At 44.7% G+C, this 20,645-nt stretch overlaps 1 protein-coding gene across 1 annotated transcript; it reads right to left on the bottom strand.

Annotated features, from left to right (window-relative positions):
• Positions 1 to 9,122: 9,122 nt before the first annotated feature.
• On the bottom strand, positions 9,123 to 12,644 carry SLC32A1 (solute carrier family 32 member 1). Its single transcript, XM_074229060.1, has 2 exons — positions 12,264 to 12,644; positions 9,123 to 10,310 (listed from the first exon to the last, which is right to left on the bottom strand). Exons 1-2 carry the CDS (start codon positions 12,642 to 12,644, stop codon positions 9,123 to 9,125), a joined length of 1,569 nt encoding a protein of 522 aa, XP_074085161.1.
• Positions 12,645 to 20,645: the final 8,001 nt, after the last annotated feature.

The raw sequence follows: 20,645 nt of genomic DNA, 5'->3' as shown, positions 1-20,645 counted from the left end.
CCTGAATTGTGTGCAATGGATTCTTAGAGATTTTTTTGTAGATCTAATAGGTGTATCACTTACTTTTTTTTCAGTATCACAAGGTTTTCTCATCTTATTTCCACATCTTTAGTATTTTCCTCTCCTTAAGACATCTTATGGGGTGGCTAGGTGGCTCAGTGGATAGAGCACTGGCCCTGGAGTCAGGAGTACCTGAGTTCAAATCTAGCCTCAGACACTTAATAATTACCTAGCAGTATGGCCTTGGGCAAGCCACTTAACCCCATTGCCTAAAAAAAACTAAAAAAAGGGGAAAAAAAGACATATATTCCTTAACACTTTCACTGTTGTCTTGCCTCCAGTGTAAAAGTCTTTTTTATATGATTGCTCTAATCAATATTCATTTCCCATCTTCGTTCTCTTTAGCACTAGTTCTATAAACAAGAAATTGTGATATTAATACAAGTGTGGTAATTCCATTGCCCTTGATTGAGAAAACAATTTCTTATAATAATTTTTGCTGTGCTTCTTATTTTTGTAGTCCCCCTTTCATTTTCATCTTTAAGTGTCCTTGGAATGACTTTGCTTAATTGAATATTGAATCCAGTCATCCTGATTCACATCTGGCCACTGACCTCATAAGAAAGTGAGGTTGATGATTTAGAACAGTGCCTCCTTATTCAAATCCAATTCACTTGCTTGTCATGGTATTACCTCCCTGATGTCATAATCTTCTTTTAAAAAGGACAAACATCATCATCAATATGGAAATCTATTAAACATGACTACATATGTGTAACCTATATCAGATTGCTTTCTGTCATGGAGAGGGGAAAATTCAAAAGCTTATAAAAAGATGAATGTTGAAAACTATTTTTCTATATAATTAAAAAAATAACATTCAAAAATAGTGATTTATGCAACAATCAGGGATAATTTGGGGCTCTCTGCAATGGGGAATATCATCTGTATCCAGAGAAACAACTGTGGCATTTGAACAAAGACCAAGGACTATTACCTTAAATTTAGAGAAAAAAATTGATATCTTATTGTCTGATCTTGCTATCTCTTATACTTTATGTTTCTTCCTTAAGGATATGATTTCTCTCTCATCACACTCAATTTGGTTCAGTGTATACCATGGAAACAGTGTAAAGACTGACAAATTGCCATCTGTGGGGGGTGGGGGGAGGGAAGTAAGATTAGGGGAAAAATTGTAAAACTCAAATAAAATCTTTAATTTAAAAAATAGTGGTTTAAAGCATTTTTATATGACTAATTTCTTCATTTGAAAACTACCTGTACATATCCTTTGACTATAAATTGGGGAATGACTTGTATTCTTATAAATTTGATTCACTTCTCTATATATTTTAGAAATGAGGCCTTTTATCAGAAACCTAGTTTTTCTACTTTCTTTCTAAACTTGGTTTCATTGGTTTTGTTTGTGCAAAACCTTTTTAATTTAATCAAAATTATCTATTTTGCATATCACAATGTTCTCTGTCTCTGGTCCTAAATTCTCCTCTCTATAGATATGATAGGTAAACTATTCCTTGCTCTCCTAATTGGTTTATTTTTTGTCTAAATCATGTACCCTTTTTGACCTTTATCTTGATATAAGATGTGATATAAGATGATGGTTTGTGCCTAGTTTCTTTGGCACCAACATTTAATAGTTTGCTGGACACTAAACCTCAGTTTCCCAGTATCTCTGTGACTTCCAATTTCAAACTGCCTTTCAGACATCTTGACCTAGATATCCAGTAGTCATTTGAACCTCAACATGTCCAAAACTAAATTCATTGCCTTTCTTCTTAAACTCTTTCCTGTGACCATCAAGGGTATTCAGTCCAAATATCTTCAAACCCTCTTTATCCTTTACATCCAATTTGTTGCTAAAGTCTATATATTTCATCTTTGCAACATCTTTCCAGTATGCCCCCTTCTTTGCTATGATACTCCCATCACCCTGGTGTACTCACACCTCATGTCTGGTCCTACTGCATAGTCTGCTGGTGCATATGACTGCCTCAAGTCTCCCCACTCCAATCCATTCTCTATTTTGCCATGAAAGTAATTTTCCTAAATTCAAGATCCAATCACATTACTCCCTCTCTGCCCCACTTGCCCATTCTCAATAAACTATAGTAGCCCCCAGTTGTCTCCAGAATAAAATACAAAAATTCTTCATTTGGCATTATAAATCTTTCATAACCTAGCCCCTTCCTATCTTTCCACTCTTTTTATAATGCTTTATTCCTCACATACTCTTCCATCTAGTGCCATTGACTTCCAGACTGTTCCTCAAACAAAAGAGTCCATCTCTTGCCTTCTGACACTTTCTTAAGGCCTGGAATGTTCTCCCTTCTGACTCTGCCTAACTTTTTCCCTGGCTTCCTTTAGGACTGAGCTAAAATCATCTACAGGAAATCTTTCACAACCACTCTTAATTCTAGTGCCTTTCTTATTTATCCTGTATATACTTTGTTTTTACATTTTTTTGTTTGTCTCCATCCTTAGATTGTAAGCTCCTTGAGAGCAGGAACTGTCTTTTTCCTTTTTTTTTTTGAATATCCCTAGTGCTTGTCACTTGGCAATATTTATTGATTGTTCCACACCTATAAAATGGAGATTATTCACTATCCCCAAGATATAGAAGCTACTATTTGTTATATGTCCCTGACCTGTTTAACCCTTCTCTGGCTCCTGAATGATGTCATCTTTCTACTTCTGTTCATACAATCTTTGTGAACAATCAAGACATAGAAAATTATAACCTGTTTCATGCATGAGACAAACACCCTAAGAGTAAGAAGGATATTTTGCTTATAAAAACTGGAAAATGGGGGTGGCCAGGTGGAGCAGTGGATAAAGCACCAGCCCTGGAGTCAGGAGTACCTGAGTTCAAATCCAGCCTCAGACACTTAATTACCTAGCTGTGTGGCCTTGGGCAAGCCACTTAACCCCATTTGCCTTGCAAAAAACAAAAAACAAAAAAAACAAAAACAAAAACTGGACAAGTAGAGCAGAAACTGTCAGGGCTTGAGAAAACCTCCTGCCCACATTGGGTCAGGAGGTAGGGAAAGGGTATAGGGAAAGAGGGTCAGAGAAAGGACTAGAGAACAAGAGGGGATCAAGGGAAAAGGTGGAAAACCTATTAATTTCTGATTCTTTTCAACACCCAGAAATACAGAAGCCTGATTGTGTCTGCCACTGTGGTGTAGTGAAAAGACCACTGGGCTTCAATTCAAAAGAGTAGAGTGTACATCTTGGCCCTGCAACTGAGTGAAATCTGAGGGAAAAGTCCCTTCCCCTTCCTGGACCAGTTTCCTCATTGATTAAAAAAAAAAGAATTGGCTCTAAATCTGCAAGCCCCTTACCTCCCTGCTTCCTCCTCCAGGAATCTTCCTAGTTCTGCCATTCTCAAAAAGAATTCTTAGTCATTCTTAGTCACTTAGCCCAATAACAGTTCTTGACTGGCAGGTCCAAGGTCAAACTGGTTTCTAAAGCATTCCTGCCCAGATCAACATTGAAGGTTGGTTGTGGATGGTACAATCTAGAAAGATGAGATTCAGGCACCTCTCCTTCCAGGTTCCAGCTTAACTTCATTCATGACAAGGGAATCAGTTAGTTTCCTCTTCAGGCTTAGGTTCTCTAGTCAATTAGGGAGATCTGTTCTGGGGAGAAGTATTACTTGATGTAATGCAAAGATTCCTGGGCTGGGAAATAAAAGACTGTTTTTAGTTTTACCCTGTCACTAAGTTACTGTGTGTCTCTGAAAAAGTTATTAAATTCTTCTTAACTGCCACTTCATCAGTGAATTATATCAGATATTCTCTAGGGTCACTTCCAGAACTAAGTTTAGCACCCAAATAGCTGTCAAGTTTTAATTCTAAAGTGAATAAAAATAAAAGCTTGATCTCTTAACAGATTCTTTGCCTCACCTGCTTGGGAAACCAAGAAACTGATTGGCTTCTCTATCCCATGGTTCCCATGGGGAGTTAAAATGGAGGGAGAGAAAAGGAGGAGAATAGGTAGAAGCCCAGGTTCCAGGGACCTTCACAACTCTTTCCCTCTCTAACTTCCATCCATAGGAGCTCAGCTCTGGTGGTAAGAGGTAAGGACTTAGGCACACGCCAGAATTTGCAAAAACTGTAATCTACCCATGAAATGAATTATGGAAACTAGGTCAGAGAATGAATATCACATGTGCCTACTGTGTCTGAAGACCATCACAGGCTCTGGTTTAGGGGAAGGGGGAGCCTGGGAAGAAGGCACCTCTTCATCTATAGCTAAGGAAATGTTGTAGGGCTGGGCTGGGAATTATGGGGATTATGGCTTTCAGTATGACATTTTCCTCCCCAGAGAAGAAAACACAGGAATGAATACAAGATGAAAGGCAGATTTACACTAACTTGATTGTTTTTCTTAATTGTACAAAAGGGAGTGAAACAGGGCCTCCCCATCCCCATCCCCCAAAAAAAGTCTTCCAGAGATTCTCTGGTACTGTCCAGTCCTTCATCCGTCCATGACTGACTTGTCCTGAACCCTCAAGGAAAAGACCTTTAAGGGAAGAAACTATCACAGATTCCCTCATTGCTAAGGTCATAGACACAACATAGTGTTGGAGGAAGACTAGATGAGGGAGGACTCTTCTTAAGGTTCTATCATCCTTGTCTCAATTCTTTTCTAGCCCAGAACTGGTTGTTCTGAGTCACTTTGTTTTCCTCTTCTGGCTGACCTCTCCGGACTGGAGTCTCCCTTCCATGCAGCATAGTGCAAACCAGTTCTGACTGCTCCTCCCCTAGTCCCACAACTCTGGGGCTCTTTCCCAATCTTAAATCAGGAACGGGTGGGTTTCCATCTAACTGGACCTTTCACAAAGGAAAAAAGAATAGCATCCGGGCAGTCTTTAGGTGTTAGTTTTTGGTGGTTGTTTTTCTTTTCACTTTGGTTGGTGTCCACCCATCTCCTCCTTTATTACTGCATTGCAGAGTGTCTGGGACTCTTGGAAGAGCCCTCACCCTAGACAGTCAGATAGGCGGGTATGTGGGAGGAGAGTGGGTGCGGGAGTCTACCCCAAAAGGGGGGAGGGGGAGAGAAGGAAGGGAGGAGGGACAAGGACGCAGTCTCCAGCAGTTAGAAACCCTGACCAAGGCTACTTTCACCAGGAAGCAGGAAGAGAGCTTCCAGAAAAAAGGTCACAGGTCTTTTCATTTTAACCCATCTTTCAGTGGTCCCCTCCTCCAAGAGGAATTTTTATCTCCTCCCGGCTCCGACCACTGACCTTGAAAGAAAAGTGGAGCGTGCACAAACTGTCGACCAGCTCTGCTGAAAGACTGTTTTTGAGAAGGTAGTCAGCCGCTGTTTACAGGGGATTATTTGTGCCTGAATCGATCCTCCTTATTGTTCTTTTAGATTGCTAGCGCTGAACCTCACCTTTCTGTCCTTCAAAGCACTTCGGGGAGGAGGAGGAGGAGGAGGAGGAGGAGGAGGAGGAGGAGGAGGAGGAGGAGGAGGAGGAGGAGAGAGAGAGAGAGAGAGAGAGAGAGAGAGAGAGAGAGAGAGAGAGAGAGAGAGAGAGAGAGAGAGAGAGAGAGAATGAGAAACGAGATAGATGGAGGAGAAAAAGAACAATTGTCTTTCGAATTAAAAAAAAATTATTGATCCTCACTATATGCCAGGATCTTCCACAATCGGGATTCAACTTACCTGTCTGGTTATATTTCTTTCGTAGGCCTCCCTTTCAAGCATAGGCATAACAACAGCATTTTGTCCAACCAATCTGAACTGCTCTCTGTCTCCTATTTTTTTTTTTGGCAAGGCATTGGGGTTAAGTAACTTACCCAAGGTCATACAGCTAGATAATTATTAAGTATCTGAGGCCGTATTTGAACTCAGGTCCTCCTGACTCCAGAGCCGGTGTTCCATTCACTGCGCCACCAAGCTACCCCTCTGTCTCCTATTCTTGACTTGTCCTCTCTCCTCCTTTTTCTTTGTTTCTCTTCATTTCCTAATGCCTATCCCTACTGTTTGGAATCGATCTCCCTCACCTCCTCTCTTGAAATTTCTCTCCTTCAAGACTCAGGTGCCACTTCTTCCTAGAAATCTTCCAGGATCTCATTGTACTTCTAAATAAATGCTTGTATTACCCGGCCCCGAGCTTTCCTTTCCCCTTACCTTCCCGTCTCACAGTTAATTGGGGTCATGGCTTTCCCATCTCTATTCGATTGGAAGCTCCTTGAAAGCAGACTAAGAGTGGGCTGAGAATATATTTGCTTAATATTAGCTTAATAAACTAAACTGAACAAGAGAAAGAGACAGGAATGGAAGCAAAGACAAACTGGGAGGGGGAAGCGCGGATTCATTCATTTATTTAGAATCTTCTGTGAGTACAAATGACCAAGGAATCGTTTCAAACCAACGTCTCTGTTGAGGCACCAAAGCGCGAAGCAATCGGGGCAAACTGTCAGAGTAGAGACGAAGGAGGATTCACCCAAGCAGCTCAGGAACGCCTCCCCAGGGGCGGACTTTCCTCCCTTTTCCCAGAGAGCCGCAGCTAACTCTCCGAGTCGCCCTAGTGCCCACCCTTCACGCTATTTCCCATTCCCCCAACACAATGTCATAAAAAAAAAACCTAAACAAGGTCTCGACTCTGAGTCTAGATAGTCCCTGAGTGAAGAGGACGGTGAAGCTTAGACTCCCTCTATGGTTTTGAGAAGGCGGAGCTTGGGGTTGGTGAGCAGGAAAGAGGAGTGAAGGGAAACAATCAAATCAGGTTTCTGAATCTATAGGTAAAGAAAAACGGATTGATTATATGTAAATCCAGTCAATTGCTCTCTATTTCCACCGGCAACGGAAGAAAAAGAAAGCTTTCTAATCAGAAAGATGTGGGTTGGTTTTCTATACAGATCAAATTTTCTCCTTTTTGGGGGCGCGGGGGGGGGGGAGAGAGAAGAATTAGAGAAGCTCACTTTCTCTTGTGGTCTGCTCCTCACGATTTTTAGCCATCTGTTTAAGGTTTAGAGAGAGGAGTTTCAGCATATTTAAGAGCGAGTGGTAGACGGTGTTTTATTTAAAGATAGAAAAGAACTGAAAGGTCAATTATTCCAATCTTCTCAGTTTACAGTTAAGGAAATGAAACTCAGAAATTGAATGATTTGGGCATAATCACTCAACCAGTAACTTCGAGAGCCGAGATTCAAACTCACAGCTTTTTCCTGATTTCTAGGTAACGAATTTTTTTCAACTTCACCACATAGCCCCAGGAATGGGAGAGTGGAGTTAGGGAGAAAATGCGACAGCCTGCAATTTCACCTCCTGGCAGATTTCTGCCAATACTACAAGAGCCCTTAATCACTCACCCAATCAACAAATATTTAAGGATGCAGAATAACAGTGCCTGGGTTCTGAAGGGGAGGAAAAAGTTTAGATAAAATAATCCCTTTCCTCGTGTAGCTCCTCGTCTAGGAGACAAATTTCTTTTTTTTTTTTTTTTTGCCCACCTTTCTCCATCTCTTTCCATTGACCCGCTAGACATCTCTCTATTAATCTTCTAGTGAGAACCTAAATGGTTCAGCGGTTGACTTTAAGTATACTGCCCTGCACTAAACAGGTATTTAATAAATATTTCTTGAATGAACAACAAATGAGCTAATTTTTAATTGAAGGAGATCTCACCTTACTTTTCTCTAGCTGCAGGATCAGGCTGCCCTACCAAGTGGTGTCGAAGAAAATCAGGTGCTAGGATCAAAAACAAAACCAAAAACAAAACCTCAAGTCACAGGGTCATTGTTTCCTCTTTATTTGTGGATATAGCTATGAACCACATCTTATGTTAAAGATAGATTTTTTTTCTGATATACATTTTCATCTCATTTACCACAATTACACCACACACACACATTTGAACAGCTCCACGATCTGATAGGTTGCACAGAATGGGGTGGGTTTTGTTTCCTGAAATCCAGCAAGTTGCAGTTTACGTTTACCTCCCCTCCCCCCAAGAAAATAATGAAATGTAAAAGAAACAAATTCCAGTTTGTGTTTTCAGCTGAAGGCAAAATATACTCAGAAATGGGAAGCTTGCTGGCGAGGAGGAAAAGTGGAAGATTCTGGGCACATTTGTTGATTGGGAATTCCTCCCATCCCCAATCCCCAGTCAAAGCCCGGAGTCCCAGACCAGTTTCTTCCGCCCTGGGCTTCCCTACAGTGATATGCAGTGTGTCCTAGAACAACCTACTATGTGCAAAACGCGCTTGGTATTAACCCACCCACATTTCTCTGGGATCCAGGCTGGGGGGGTGGGAGTGGGAGGGAGAAGGAGACTAGCAGACTGGCTAGCCTGAGCCTAGTCCATTGCATAAAGAATCCCTGCAATTCAGTGCTGGAGCTAATCCCAGGAATGGGATGAAATTCCCTCAAATATAGACACGGGTTTCCCTGCCCTCCGAGGTTTTACCCCAAAATAACCCCCAGCTTTATTTTTAAATAAATAAATGAACCCAAAATAAAAGAAAATAAAGGCGAAATAAAGTTAGGATTATTCTATTTCCCTCCTGAGTAACTAAAAAACAAGAAAATAGAGATTTAAATTTAAAGCTTAGATCGAAAAACTAAACCACAAATCAGGGCTATGGGAAGGAGGAAGGAGAGAGGGAAGAGTGGAGGGAATAAGAGTTTGGTCAATGGCGACATAACCCAAAGATCTTAGACGTGTATGGATAGACAATGTAAACTCTGCCTACCTCCCAAATAGACCAGACTGGATGGGGAGGGGCACAGCGATGCAAACTGCTGGACTGGACTGGGTAAGGCCTGGAGAGGGGGGATGGGGCGGATTCGATAGGGGTATGAGGTCTGGACAGGGTGCGGCAGTCTTTGGACCACTCACCCTAGCCATCCAATCAATCCCAAGTCTGAAAAGGCTTGGATAGGAAAGGATGCAAAGATGGAGCCTGGGGGACCTGGCAGAATGGGATTGGATTGAACTGGATGAAATGGAACTGGGGCAAAGAGCAGCGAAGAAATCCGTGGGACCACAACGAGAAGATGGGGAGAATGCAGGTGTCCTTGGGAGGGGGGGAGTTGCGGAGAGGACTCCCGCCAGCACACCCGCCTTTCGGCCGCTGTCCCAGGGATTAGTCTTCTGAATTGGTTCGGTAAGCCTCGATGAGCCCCTCCAGGGAGTGCACGAAGCCGGACACGCTGCAGATGCCGCCAATGAGGAAAATGGCTGCGTCGAAGAAGACGTGGTGCCAGAGGAGCTTCCGCCAGAGTAGCTTGAGATGGAAGAGACTGGGCAGCAGGAAGCAGAGGCCCGCGCCGGTCAAGCTTCCAGTGAGGCCCATGAGCAGGGCGAAATGCGGCACGTAGATGGCCATGAGCAGCGTGAAGACCACCAGCGCGCAGCGCAGCGTCAGCCCCCAGGGCTTCAGTCGTCCGTCGCCCCCATAGCAATTGGGGAGGAAGGTGCGGCTACCTTCCTGGAAGAGGGACTTCTCCAGAACTTCCACAGCAGCAAAGAACGGCAGCGGGTAGGAGAGCAGCGCCTTGGCCACCAGGAAGATGTTGACCACAGCACGAATGGTGGATGGCAGGTTGTCGGTAATCACCTCTTTGGTCTCGTCGGCCCAGGTCAGGTAAGCAACAAGAGCAAAGAGGCCCTTGAGCACGCAGGCAGCGATGTGTGTCCAGTTCATCATGCAGTGGAACTCCTTAGGCTTCTGCATGTTGCCTTCCAAGGATGGGAGGAAGATCTGCGAGGTGTAGCTAAAGACGATTATGCCTATGGAGATGGGGAATTTCTTCACATCTATGTAAAACTTGACCTTCTCCCAAGCCCAGTCCCGGGCCCTGGACATGCAGTAGGCAATGACTAGGATATTGATGACGAAGTGGGCCAAGGTGCAGAGCAGGCTGAATTTGGAAACGGCTTTTAGATTTTTCAAAAAAGCGCAGGGCAATAACGCCGCAGTGGCAATGATAGACCAGGACTTCTGAGAGACCGGCAAGCTGGGAAAGCTGTTGTACATCAGATTGCCACTTACCACTACATAGAGGATGCACGTCATGACCAACTCGATAATCTGAGCCACGTTGACTATCCTCCCTCCCAATTTGGGGAACCTGGGAGAGCAGCAGGCGTTGGCAATGTCCACGTAGGAGTCCCTCACCCGGACTATCTCCCCGTCTTCATTTTCCTCGTAGAGGCACGCGATGAGTATTTTGCCCGTATAGCAACAAACCACCGCGGCGAAAATAATTAAAAACAGTCCTAAATATCCTCCGTGCAGAATCGCATAGGGTAGGCCCAGGACAAACATACCCTACAAGAGACAAAACGGAAACGAAATGGCTCGATAGGCCTGAGCTCAGCTTTGACTAGGGAGGGGAGGGAAAGGGGGAAGGGAAAGGGAGAGAGAGAGAGAGAGAGAGAGAGAGAGAGAGAGAGAGAGAGAGAGACACAGTAGACTGTCAGTTCCTTTCACCTGGAGGAGTCCTAGTCTAGGGGCTTCGTAAATTGCGGGATTTGGAAAAGACTGGAAACGAAATTGAGGGGAACTCGAATTTTGCCCTTCCCACAGTAGGTCCCCTATTCCTCCCTCACCCCCAGCACCTATCGTTGTCCTCAACCCCGAATTTAGAGTCTTTCCTCTTCCCATTAGGGAAGGACGCGTTAAAGTGAGCTGCAAAAGAAAGCGCCTCAGGCTTGGGCTGCGAGACCTCTTGGCGGGAAGTGGGCAGCTAAGCCTGTCAGATGGACTTGGTGAGGACTGGCTCTCCAGATGCCCTCCAACCTCAGCGCACGGCGGGGAGAGCGTACTGGCTAATCTATAGCGAGGCCTCTCGGTAGGGGGAGGTCCTTTGTAAAGGGAAGTGCGCCAATGGCGCTTGGTTGCTGGGAGCGCCCCCAGCTCGCTCCCCTTGGATCCAGAGGCCCTAGATACAAGCTTCGCCAGGACGCAAGTTCCGCTCTCAACTGGTTACTGAAAAAGGCTTCAGGAGACTATACATTTTAAAGATCTGACTGCACCTTCTTTCTGTCTTCTATTTTGAGAGAATTAGCCCCTGAATCCAGAGTCAGAGGAAGGGTAGGACAGAGAACACCTGAACAAAACCAGCAGGGTGAGGGAGGTCTCGGTCTTTGGGGGCAGGCTGTTGGAAAGCTCCCTGTCCCGCCCCCCTCTCTGAGCCCCCGGCTCTCTTCCCTGGGCCCCCAGCCTGCCCCTAAAGGCCCGTCTCAGAATTCACACCCTAGAACCTTAGAGGGGACTTTCCCCCTCTCCAGCTCCGTGAAGATATTCAATCTCTTTGCCACTCTCCTCTACTTAGTTTTCCGTCGGAGCCGGGATTGACACTGAAAGAAAAGAGGGATCGAGGCTGGTATGAGATTGCGTGTGTGCGGAAGCTGTCGTCTCCCCTAGAAATATGTCTGTGCCACCCACACGCACAAACACATATATCCGTAGGTCTGTCGTGGAATTTCTGTCCCACAGGGGTACTGTCTGTAGGCCAGGAACCGTATCTGACTGTGCATGCGTTTGTGATTGTTTGGCTCTTGAGAGCTGCCGGGTCTCTATTGCTTCCTGAGCTCTACCTGGGAGAAGCCGAAGCCACCAGGAGTAGGTTGTGGACAGGGGAGATTAAAAAGCGTTCCTAGAGCAGACAGTTCTCTTGCAATTTTGCCCTTAAAGGGTATCCATTCCAAAACCACCGACAATCCCATAATTTCTCATTCTCATTCATCCTTTCACCCCTCCCTCTGTCTCCCCCTCCTGTGTTCAGTTTCTGAGTCTAGCTTATATCTCTGAATCTGCCTGTTTCTTTTTTCTATCTGTTTGATTCTATGTTTCTGGTAGACTGGGTCTACTTCCCGGTTTCTCTGTCTCTCTGCCTTTGTCTCTACCTTTTAAAATCTCTTTTCATCTGTCTCTGTCTCCGTGCCCCTTTTATCTCTGCAATATCTGTCTCTTTCTCAGATTATCTCTGTGGGCCCTCTATCTGTCTTTTTCTCGGTCCTTGCCCATGTATATATCACCGGACCGTTTTGCTCTCCCTCATCTTGTTTGCCCCGTCCACTTCTCCCTCTGTCTCCCTTTCTCACTGCCTCGGTTTTTATATCTATCTCCATGTCTCTGCCTGTCTCTGTCTCTGCTTCCCTTTGTGCTCTGGTTTCTCTGTGTGTGTATATGCCCCTCCGCCCAGGTAGTGCTTTGCTGCCTCAGTCACAGCCGCAGTGTCCCTGGAGGGGGGGGGGGGTGAGGGGGGGTGGCTCTTACCTGGATGGCGTTGGTCACATTCCACCCTGCTTCCCAGGCAGTGATCTTGGGCTTGTCCTGGCCACCCCCGAACTCAGAGCACATGCCCTGCTCCTTGGAACCCGAGGGTGGCAGGGGCCCAGAGCCGTCCCTCTGGTAGTGGAAGTCACCCTCGACGGGCGGTTCGGCGCCCTCTTCACTGGGCTCCGACTTGAGGATGTCCATCTGCAGTCCCTGCCGATGCTCCAGGTCCAAATCGTCGCAATGGGCGAAGCCCACAGCCTCCTCGTCGGTGGCCGCTTGGAAGCCCATCCTGGCGAACATGCCACTCACCTTGGCCTGGGACTTGTGGGACACAGAGGTGGCCACATTGGACAGTTTGCTGCGAATCAGGGTGGCCATGGCTGCAACTTGGACCCGACCCACTCCACGGACAGCTAAGGAGGCTGGAGGTCACCCGGGCAGCCTCCGGGCGCAGGCTATGCTCCGGTTCTAACGATGGCTGATGAAACCGCTATCTCCACTTTCCCCCCACGTTCTTCCTTCTCCACCCACTGGTACCCTGGCTCATGACCTCTCTCTGCGCTTGGAGATCAGGGGATGGCAGGTCTAGAAGTCAGGCCCGAGCGGGCAGACTGGTAGAGACTGGAGGGAGGCGGCGCCGTCAGCAGCGGCGGTGCTAGTGCACTGCAGAGGAGCCGAAGGGGCGCGGGAGGGGATGGGGGAGCACGAACAGCAGCGTCAGATCTCCAACGCAAGGCTGGCGCGGCGCACTCCGCTTCCGCGGCCCAATGCGATCATCTGTCAAACGAGAGGGGGGGAAATCCAACGGAGGCGGGAGGGGGGAGAGGGGAGTAGAAGGGAGAAGAAAAGGAGGGAGGGGAGGGAAGAGGAAGGGAGAGAAAGGAAAGGGAGTGAAAAGAGAAGAGAGAAAAGGAAAGGAGACAAGAGTTAGAGTCCTAAGGAAAGAGGGAGATAGGGAATGGAGAAGAAGAACAGGAGGAAAGAAGGGAAAGAGATGGGATAAGAGACGAAGACGAAAGGTGGGGGGGAGGAGACTAAAGGAAAGAAGTTGGGGGTGGGGTGCCGCGGAGGGAAGAGAAAGTGCTGCATTTCTGGGGGAGGTTCTTCAGCGCCTTAGACGAGCCTTAGCCCTTCCTACCATCCACAGACCCCAGAATGGTGACGAGTTGGAGTATTTTGGTTCTTCCCATGTCTTTAATCTTCAATTCTTTTGATTAGCCCATGAACCAAGTAGGAAAGCTCTGGAGGTTCGGAATGGCCTCAGAGAAGTCCATATGAATCGGGCCTGAAAGATTCAAGAGGAAAAGAAACATCTAGCATCTCTGTTCTCTGTTCTCTGTGTGTTATGTGTTTCTGTTTCATGTCCCTTTCTTCTAAGTCTATCTCTTTCTCAAACACAGACACACACACACGGAAAAGTTCAGGGCTCCTTGTTACAACCTCTGTCAGAAGTCTGGGTTATTTATTTCAATGGAGAAGAGGGGACTGGGGTACTATCTCTAGGACTGTAGGATCGCTGTTAGTGTAGTGGGTTTCTGTCAGAGGTCTCTGTCCAGTGAGGATAATAGCCCAGGTCTTAGGCCTAGATGCCTCTCACCCATTTGGACCTTAGGATTTAAAGAGAGATCTTTTTCCAGAAGCAGCAGTGAAGGCAGAAGGTTGGGGCCACTTCCTTACTTAGTTCCCAACTTGGACATGCTCCCAGCCTCGAGATAACACAGATCCTGGACCCCAAATCCCCTTCCTGTTCCACATGTGCCTACTTCGCATCTCCTCTGTCTATCTGTGCATGTCCACGTGAGACCGTGTGTTTGTATGTGTCTCTCTGTATCAGTATAATCAGCAAGGATTCAGAGGAAGGGACCAAGAGGGGAGTCAAGGAGAAGAACTCGGGAGGGAGGAGTAGAAGCCTCTAGACTAGGTTGACAGAGCAGACTGAGGGATTCATCTTAAAAGTACTTTAGGGAAGATTCCCCTCTAGAGTGTGTGCCCTGCTTCGGAAACATTCTTGCAGCCGAAAGGGCCAGTTAGGAAAGAAGTTATCCAGACCTCGATCAGACTGTAAACCATTTCTCCACAACATCTGAATCTTTCAGGCAAAAATGTTTTCTGGAGGGGATGGGGGGGACTAAGGAGGGAGATCCGGCTGTCAAAAATGAAGATATTAAGTCAACTCCTTGCTTTCATTTAAGTGACTCGATAGGCCCCTACATCTCACCCAGAAACGTAGGGGAGAGAATTATTCGGAAGCAATGAGATTAGAGCTCAATAGAGCAAAGACTACCTTGAACCAATCTGGGCTCCTGCTAGGATCACAACTTCTTGTATGTCACAGGAGTCCTGAGTTGAGTGTCTCTCTGAGTCCCGAGTTTGGTTAGTCAGGAAGGCTGGGGGGCAAGGAGAGGAAACCTGGAGCTGATTATGCGTGTGTTTCCATGAGGGTGAACATGTATATGTGTGCCTCTGTCTGTGAGTGCATCTGTGATCCTGTGTCTTTGACGTGGGAACGTATTTGTTGGAGTTTCTAAGTCTGTATGCATGCATTTATGACTGTGAGTGCATGCATTTATCTGGGTGTGCAGGTCAGCATCTCTTCGAACAAAGTATTGTGTTGGTGATGGATAGTGGTTCACGGTCCATTGTACCTCCCCAAGTCCCGATGACCCCAAAGCCTTATCTCCAAACAGAACAAAACCTAGCTAGCCCAGCCGGCCTTTGTCCCTAAACTGCCAAAACTGAGAAAGAGGTGGAGGTGGGAGGGTGATATTGTGTTGCCCCCCTCAACTTCTCTTTGGGAATTCCTCCCACACCCTTCACCAATCGTACACTTTGAAATCTATCTGGAAAGGAACCCAGCGGAAACGGAAAGAGGCTAAAGGGTTCTCCTTTTCCCTTCAGGCACATGAGGAATTAGTCTAGTTAGTGAACAGAGGTCTCCAACGGCATAGGTACACTGAGAATCTTCAGCTCAAGACAGAACCTAAAGATAGACAGGCCATCCAGGACTCACATCCACATAATCACACATAGGATCACATTCACAATCCCTACACACAAACCATTGAGAGACCATACATAGAAAGATACATAGAAATCCACTGTAGACACACATACACTGAGATCCCTCCACACAGACACCCCTCGATACCCTCCATCCCTCTCACAGAGACACTTATATCACTCCCAGTCCTCCAACAGAAACCCTGCCACAGACCTCCAAAAGAAATCCCTAGAGACAATTCATAAATATCCTCCTATAGAGCGATCCATTTTACACGGAACACAAAAGATAGTTGATGTCTCAACTTTTTCTCAGAATATTGGATTGATCTGGGATCCCCTCCTTGTAAGAGCCTTCTCCCTTCTAACATATTTCTGAATGGTGTTTATCTTTAAATTCATCAATGATTTTCATATGTTTGTGGATTCATTGGTGTTCTGAATTCCACATTTTCCTACTTCTCCTCTTGTGGTTCCTCTAATGATTTCCTCCTTTCTGAACCTATCCCTCTCACTCATCTCACCCATCTGGACTCGGAAGCTGATCAAGAAAGGGGGGGTGTATGTGGGGAGGGAGGATCCTTCATTCAACAAATGTTTGTTAAGCGAACTAAATATGTGTGCGGCACTCTAGAAAATGGAGAAGGTTTTGAGATGATGCGTGTTCTTAGGGACCTTCCAATTGTATCAAAGGACATTTGGAATTCAATTCTTTCCGGGTAAGTGTGCACACATGAGTCATTATGAAAGTGAGAATATCGGCACAAATGAATGCTGAAGCTCAGAGTGAGAGTGAGTAGGTCACTATTGTGTGAGTTGTACATGTGAAAGTTGTGTCAATGAGAATGTTAATGAAAACAGTAAGAAAAAAAGGAGAATGGGAAGAGAGAACAAAGAAAAGAAGAAAATGGAACATAAAACGAATAAAAAAAGGAAGAATGAGAAGAAAAGGTAAGTGGAAAAAGAATATGGAAAATTCCCTTTCGCAAGTCGATCCCTTGCGCAGGTGTTATTATCTCCTGATTACCTATGAGACACTGAGAACCAGAAGCAGTGAACTCCAAGCCCAGGGTACCTGTCAGGCTCAGTAAGCTCAGCAGAAACTGAATGACCGCTTGTCCAGAATGTTGATTATGGGGGGGGGGTCCCTTTTGGCTCTGAGATTTTGGGATTTCAGATCCACTCCAAATCCACCCAAGGCTTACTGAGCTAGGGGGTCAAGCTCCACAGGATAGAGAAGCAAGAGACACGATTGGGAGAAGGATGTTTGGCTTCTCACAGCAGAGCCTCAGAGGCAAAAGCATTCAATGAGGCCGGTAAGGTGAGAAGCAGGAGAGCAAGAGTGTCATGCGAAGGAAGCCTGTACTTTGTCCAGATTAAATATTCACCTTTTCTGATTTTGCATAGTGACCAGTCTGTTTGCAATCCTGCAGAACGCATCAGTTCTTTCTCTCGCCCCAGGCATTTTAGTCCCCAGCATATGGACGAATCTGTCGCAGGGAGGTCGCCTTCTGACGACAAATGGCACACAGAGAGTTAATTGTTTGCTGTGGGTAAGGGAGCAATCTATTTAAATGGAATGAATAGGGTTAAAGAGGCTGAGCTTATCTCTGGCTCACAGAGCTCGGCTCAGGCCGGCTGAGCTCCGGAATTAACAGTCTGGAAAACGTGAACATCAGGACCATCATTGCGGGGCAGTGAGAGCACAACAACGGGGCGTCCCAACAAAGCCCCCGGGGGATCTCCTGGAGACTCCATCTTCTGAGCAGCGGAGGACGACAGCTCCCCACAGGCAGGTGGGGCAGTGGGGGAGGAGAGAGCTCTCCAGCTGGGGAATGTAAAGAGTCCTCTGGATTGGTGAGAGTTGAGGAAGGGGATTGGGAGGTTGGGGACTGCCACAGACTCCGCTGTCTGAAGGCATCTGTGTCCACTCAGAACCAAACAGAGAAAGCTCAAGGTGTTTGAACCCTAAAGTGTTTCGGATATCTCAACCAGCAAAGAAGATCAGCAGGCGAAATGATTGCACAGAAGAGAGTGATTAAAAGGGCAAATATTGTTGTTAATAAGGATTCACATTCCTTTAGTGATTTAAGGTTTACAAAAGCACTTTCCTCTTAGGGGTTCAAATTTAAGGCTCAGTTAAAGAATCAAGTCTTACGTGCTCCCTAAGAGTAGTGCCTCCATTACTTTGTGAGTATCAGGTTAATCTTTTCCATGAATGCATTGTAGTCTTCTCCGGGGCTCCTTGAAGGCAGTGACTGTCTCAGTTGTGTTTATATTGCTGTCACCTAGATGCTTGGCCCATGGCACGAAAATAATCAATACTAGTTGATTTGTGGAGATGTTGGAGATGTAAACAGATTTTCTTTTCATTTTATAGAAGTGGAAACCGAGGAGCAAGTGAGGATAGCTTACTTGCCCATAAGCAGATAGGAAATGACAGTTAGGATTGGAATCCAGGTCTCTGAACTCAAATCTCATTGTTCTTTTCGCTATAGTTAGGGGCACACACAAAGATTAATTTCTTACAAATATAGATACCTCAGTCAAATCACCTGACTTATCTACATAATTCATTCTCAGTCACTGAAAGTGTTAAGTCAAATTTTTTTTGGTGATATTCTACTTACTCACCCATAGACAGGGACTGGTGGAGTAGATTCCTGCATTGGGAGAAATGTGAAACCAGATGTGACCACTGAGGTCCCTGCCATTTATGAGATTTAGAGATGTATTTTGTCCATGGCTTTGCAAAGAGAGATCTAAGGGGTTCTAGAAACAGAAATGATTATACCCTTGTTCAAAGAGATTCTTTTGGCTTTTAAGGGAAAAGCAGGAAGTTAGAGACTTAACTGAAAACTAACTATCCCTCTCCAATTTAAGCAGTTCTCCATTTCAGTTTTGAGGGTGTCTTAGTGGAAAGGGAAAAAAAGTCAGAACAGGAATTCCCTTAAAAAAAGGTGATTTTCATAAAGAATGAGGCTCTGATTCTCAGTCTCCCTTTAGCAAAGCTAAGAGATTTAGAAGTATAGCATATCAATACTGAAGAGACCTCACTTTGTAGAAGGACTCAGGGAGAAAGGACACTCTAGGATTTATAAAGACCTTTAAAAGTCATCTAATTTAACAGTCATTTTATAGATAAGGAAACTTACATTCATTAAAATGCGATGGTTTGTCCAAAGTAAAATTATATGCAATGAGTAGAAAAACTTAAATAGGAACTAGGAATTTGATTGCAAATCCAGTGCTCTTTTCCATTACCAGAGATTTGGGGGGGTCCAAATATATATTTCAGGAGGATTAGTGAATTTGGATAGGAAAAATACCACCTTTATTTTTACTTCTCTAACTGAAATTTATGTTTCTTTTCACTATTTGAAAATATTCTTCTGAGAAGGGGTCCATAAACATCACCAGATTGACTGAAGATCCTTGATGTGCTGGCTGATATCACAAGATCACACAGAGCAAACAGTAACTTGAAGGCAACTAAGAATACCCCTCCCAATATCATATTTTTCCTACAAAGACTTTGGATAAATCCTTTGTTCAATTTCCCAAGAAATACAGAAAGTCACTTTTACACTGGTCAGACTTTATCCCAGTTTTTGTCATGTCTATATGGCACCTTCTCCAATCATTGTCATCAAGCACATTTATCTTTCAGACCAAAGGGTCTCTGACAGTTGCTTTAGTTTCACAATGTTCTCTCATTCCTTTCATTGGTCCATGTTCATGCTAAGACACTGGATGAATTCCACATTTGTTCACCCCATCTTGAAACAGAATGGCATAATGGATGGAATGCTAAACAAATGATTCAGGATTTACTGAGGTCCAATTCTGCCTCAAAGGTAGGTGGCTCTGAACCTATCGTTTACTCTCTCTGAACTTCCATTTACTCATCTATAAAATAGGGATAACAGTAATATCTACCTCACAGGGCTGATGGAGGACCAAATGAACTAATGCATTTACAAAGCTTTGTAAGACTTAAAGGATATATGTGTTTATATGTATGAATATACAAGATATTATTATTCCTTTTCCTTCTGTCCTTTTTTGGTTTATCAGTAACCTATAGAACATGAGATGTGTAGATATAGAAGGGGAAACATGCCATCTTCCTTTGCTTTATTGTGGCTGAAGCAGTGGCCAATCCTGACCTTTCTGAGTCCTGGGATAAGTTGTCCATTCAACTAATGTACATCAATCTCCTGACTTCAGATTAGAATCTTTTTGTTTCTGAGAGTATGAAACCTTTTCTTATGATTAAGCAATTGCCCACTTAGTAGTGGGATTCAATGGCTACATTATTACAGCCTGAATAAAGTTCATATTTCTTTTCCTGGCTTTTAAGGTTTACATAACATGGTATCACTCCACTTTTCCAGTCTTATCTAATATTAATCTCTTCCTTACACTCAACTTCAATCAAAGTAGACTACTCTTTTACCCCTACCTCTGTTTTACCCCTACTTGCCCTGTCTGTTTCCATCTCTTGGTCTTTGTTCATACTGTTCTTTATTCCAGATTGCTTTCTCTTTCCCCTCTTTTCCTGATGAATTCTTATCCTTTAAAGCAATTCAAATGCCACTCATCCATGAAGTTCCCATGATCATCCTGGTAAGTAATGACCTTTTTATTCAGTCAATACATAGCACCTTATTCTATACCTCTCTAATGTACTCATCACATGATAGAATAATCATTGTGTTTGTTTCTTGTATTCCTACAAAATAATGATACATTAGAGCAAGGACTCTGTGTTTTCTCCAGCATCTACCATAGTTTTCTATACACAGTCATTGTATAAATGAATGAAATGTCATCGTTAATAAATGTCCTTTGGCCAAGGAGAAAGTACCCTTTTCTGCATGTTCATTGTCCTCAAATATATACTTTGCAGGCTATCACTCAATTCTAGGCACGTGGACATTTCAGAGTCTCAGTCTAGAGTCCCCTTTCTCCCCCTCTGCTGCCTTGGAGGGAAAATATGACAGGGTAATGAACAGCAGTACAAAGCTCTATAAAAAGGCAATTAGGTGAACTATTGGATTGGGACAAGCCTGTGTGACCTGGTTAATAGCTCTGCACAGAGTTGGGAATTTCCAGGAGGAAGGGGAAAGAATTATATTGTGATTGTGGGAGGGTGACAGGCTTTCTGTGAGTCATAGGTAAAGGGGACAGGAGTTTCATAATGAGGAGTTTGAACCTTCCTGGCCATTTGTATGTAATTATACTTGGTCTCAATGATGCCATCTTCTTCTTCTCTTCAATTTCAACCCTCAAAGGCCCAGCTGGGAACTGTTGGAAACACCTGGAGTAACACAAAGACCTCAGTATGATCTAGTCCATTAGGCAGAACACTCAGGG

The sequence above is a fragment of the Macrotis lagotis genome, chromosome 1 (assembly GCF_037893015.1).
Source record: "Macrotis lagotis isolate mMagLag1 chromosome 1, bilby.v1.9.chrom.fasta, whole genome shotgun sequence".
NCBI lineage: Eukaryota > Metazoa > Chordata > Mammalia > Peramelemorphia > Peramelidae > Macrotis > Macrotis lagotis.
This window is presented reverse-complemented; position numbering and strand designations above follow the sequence as displayed.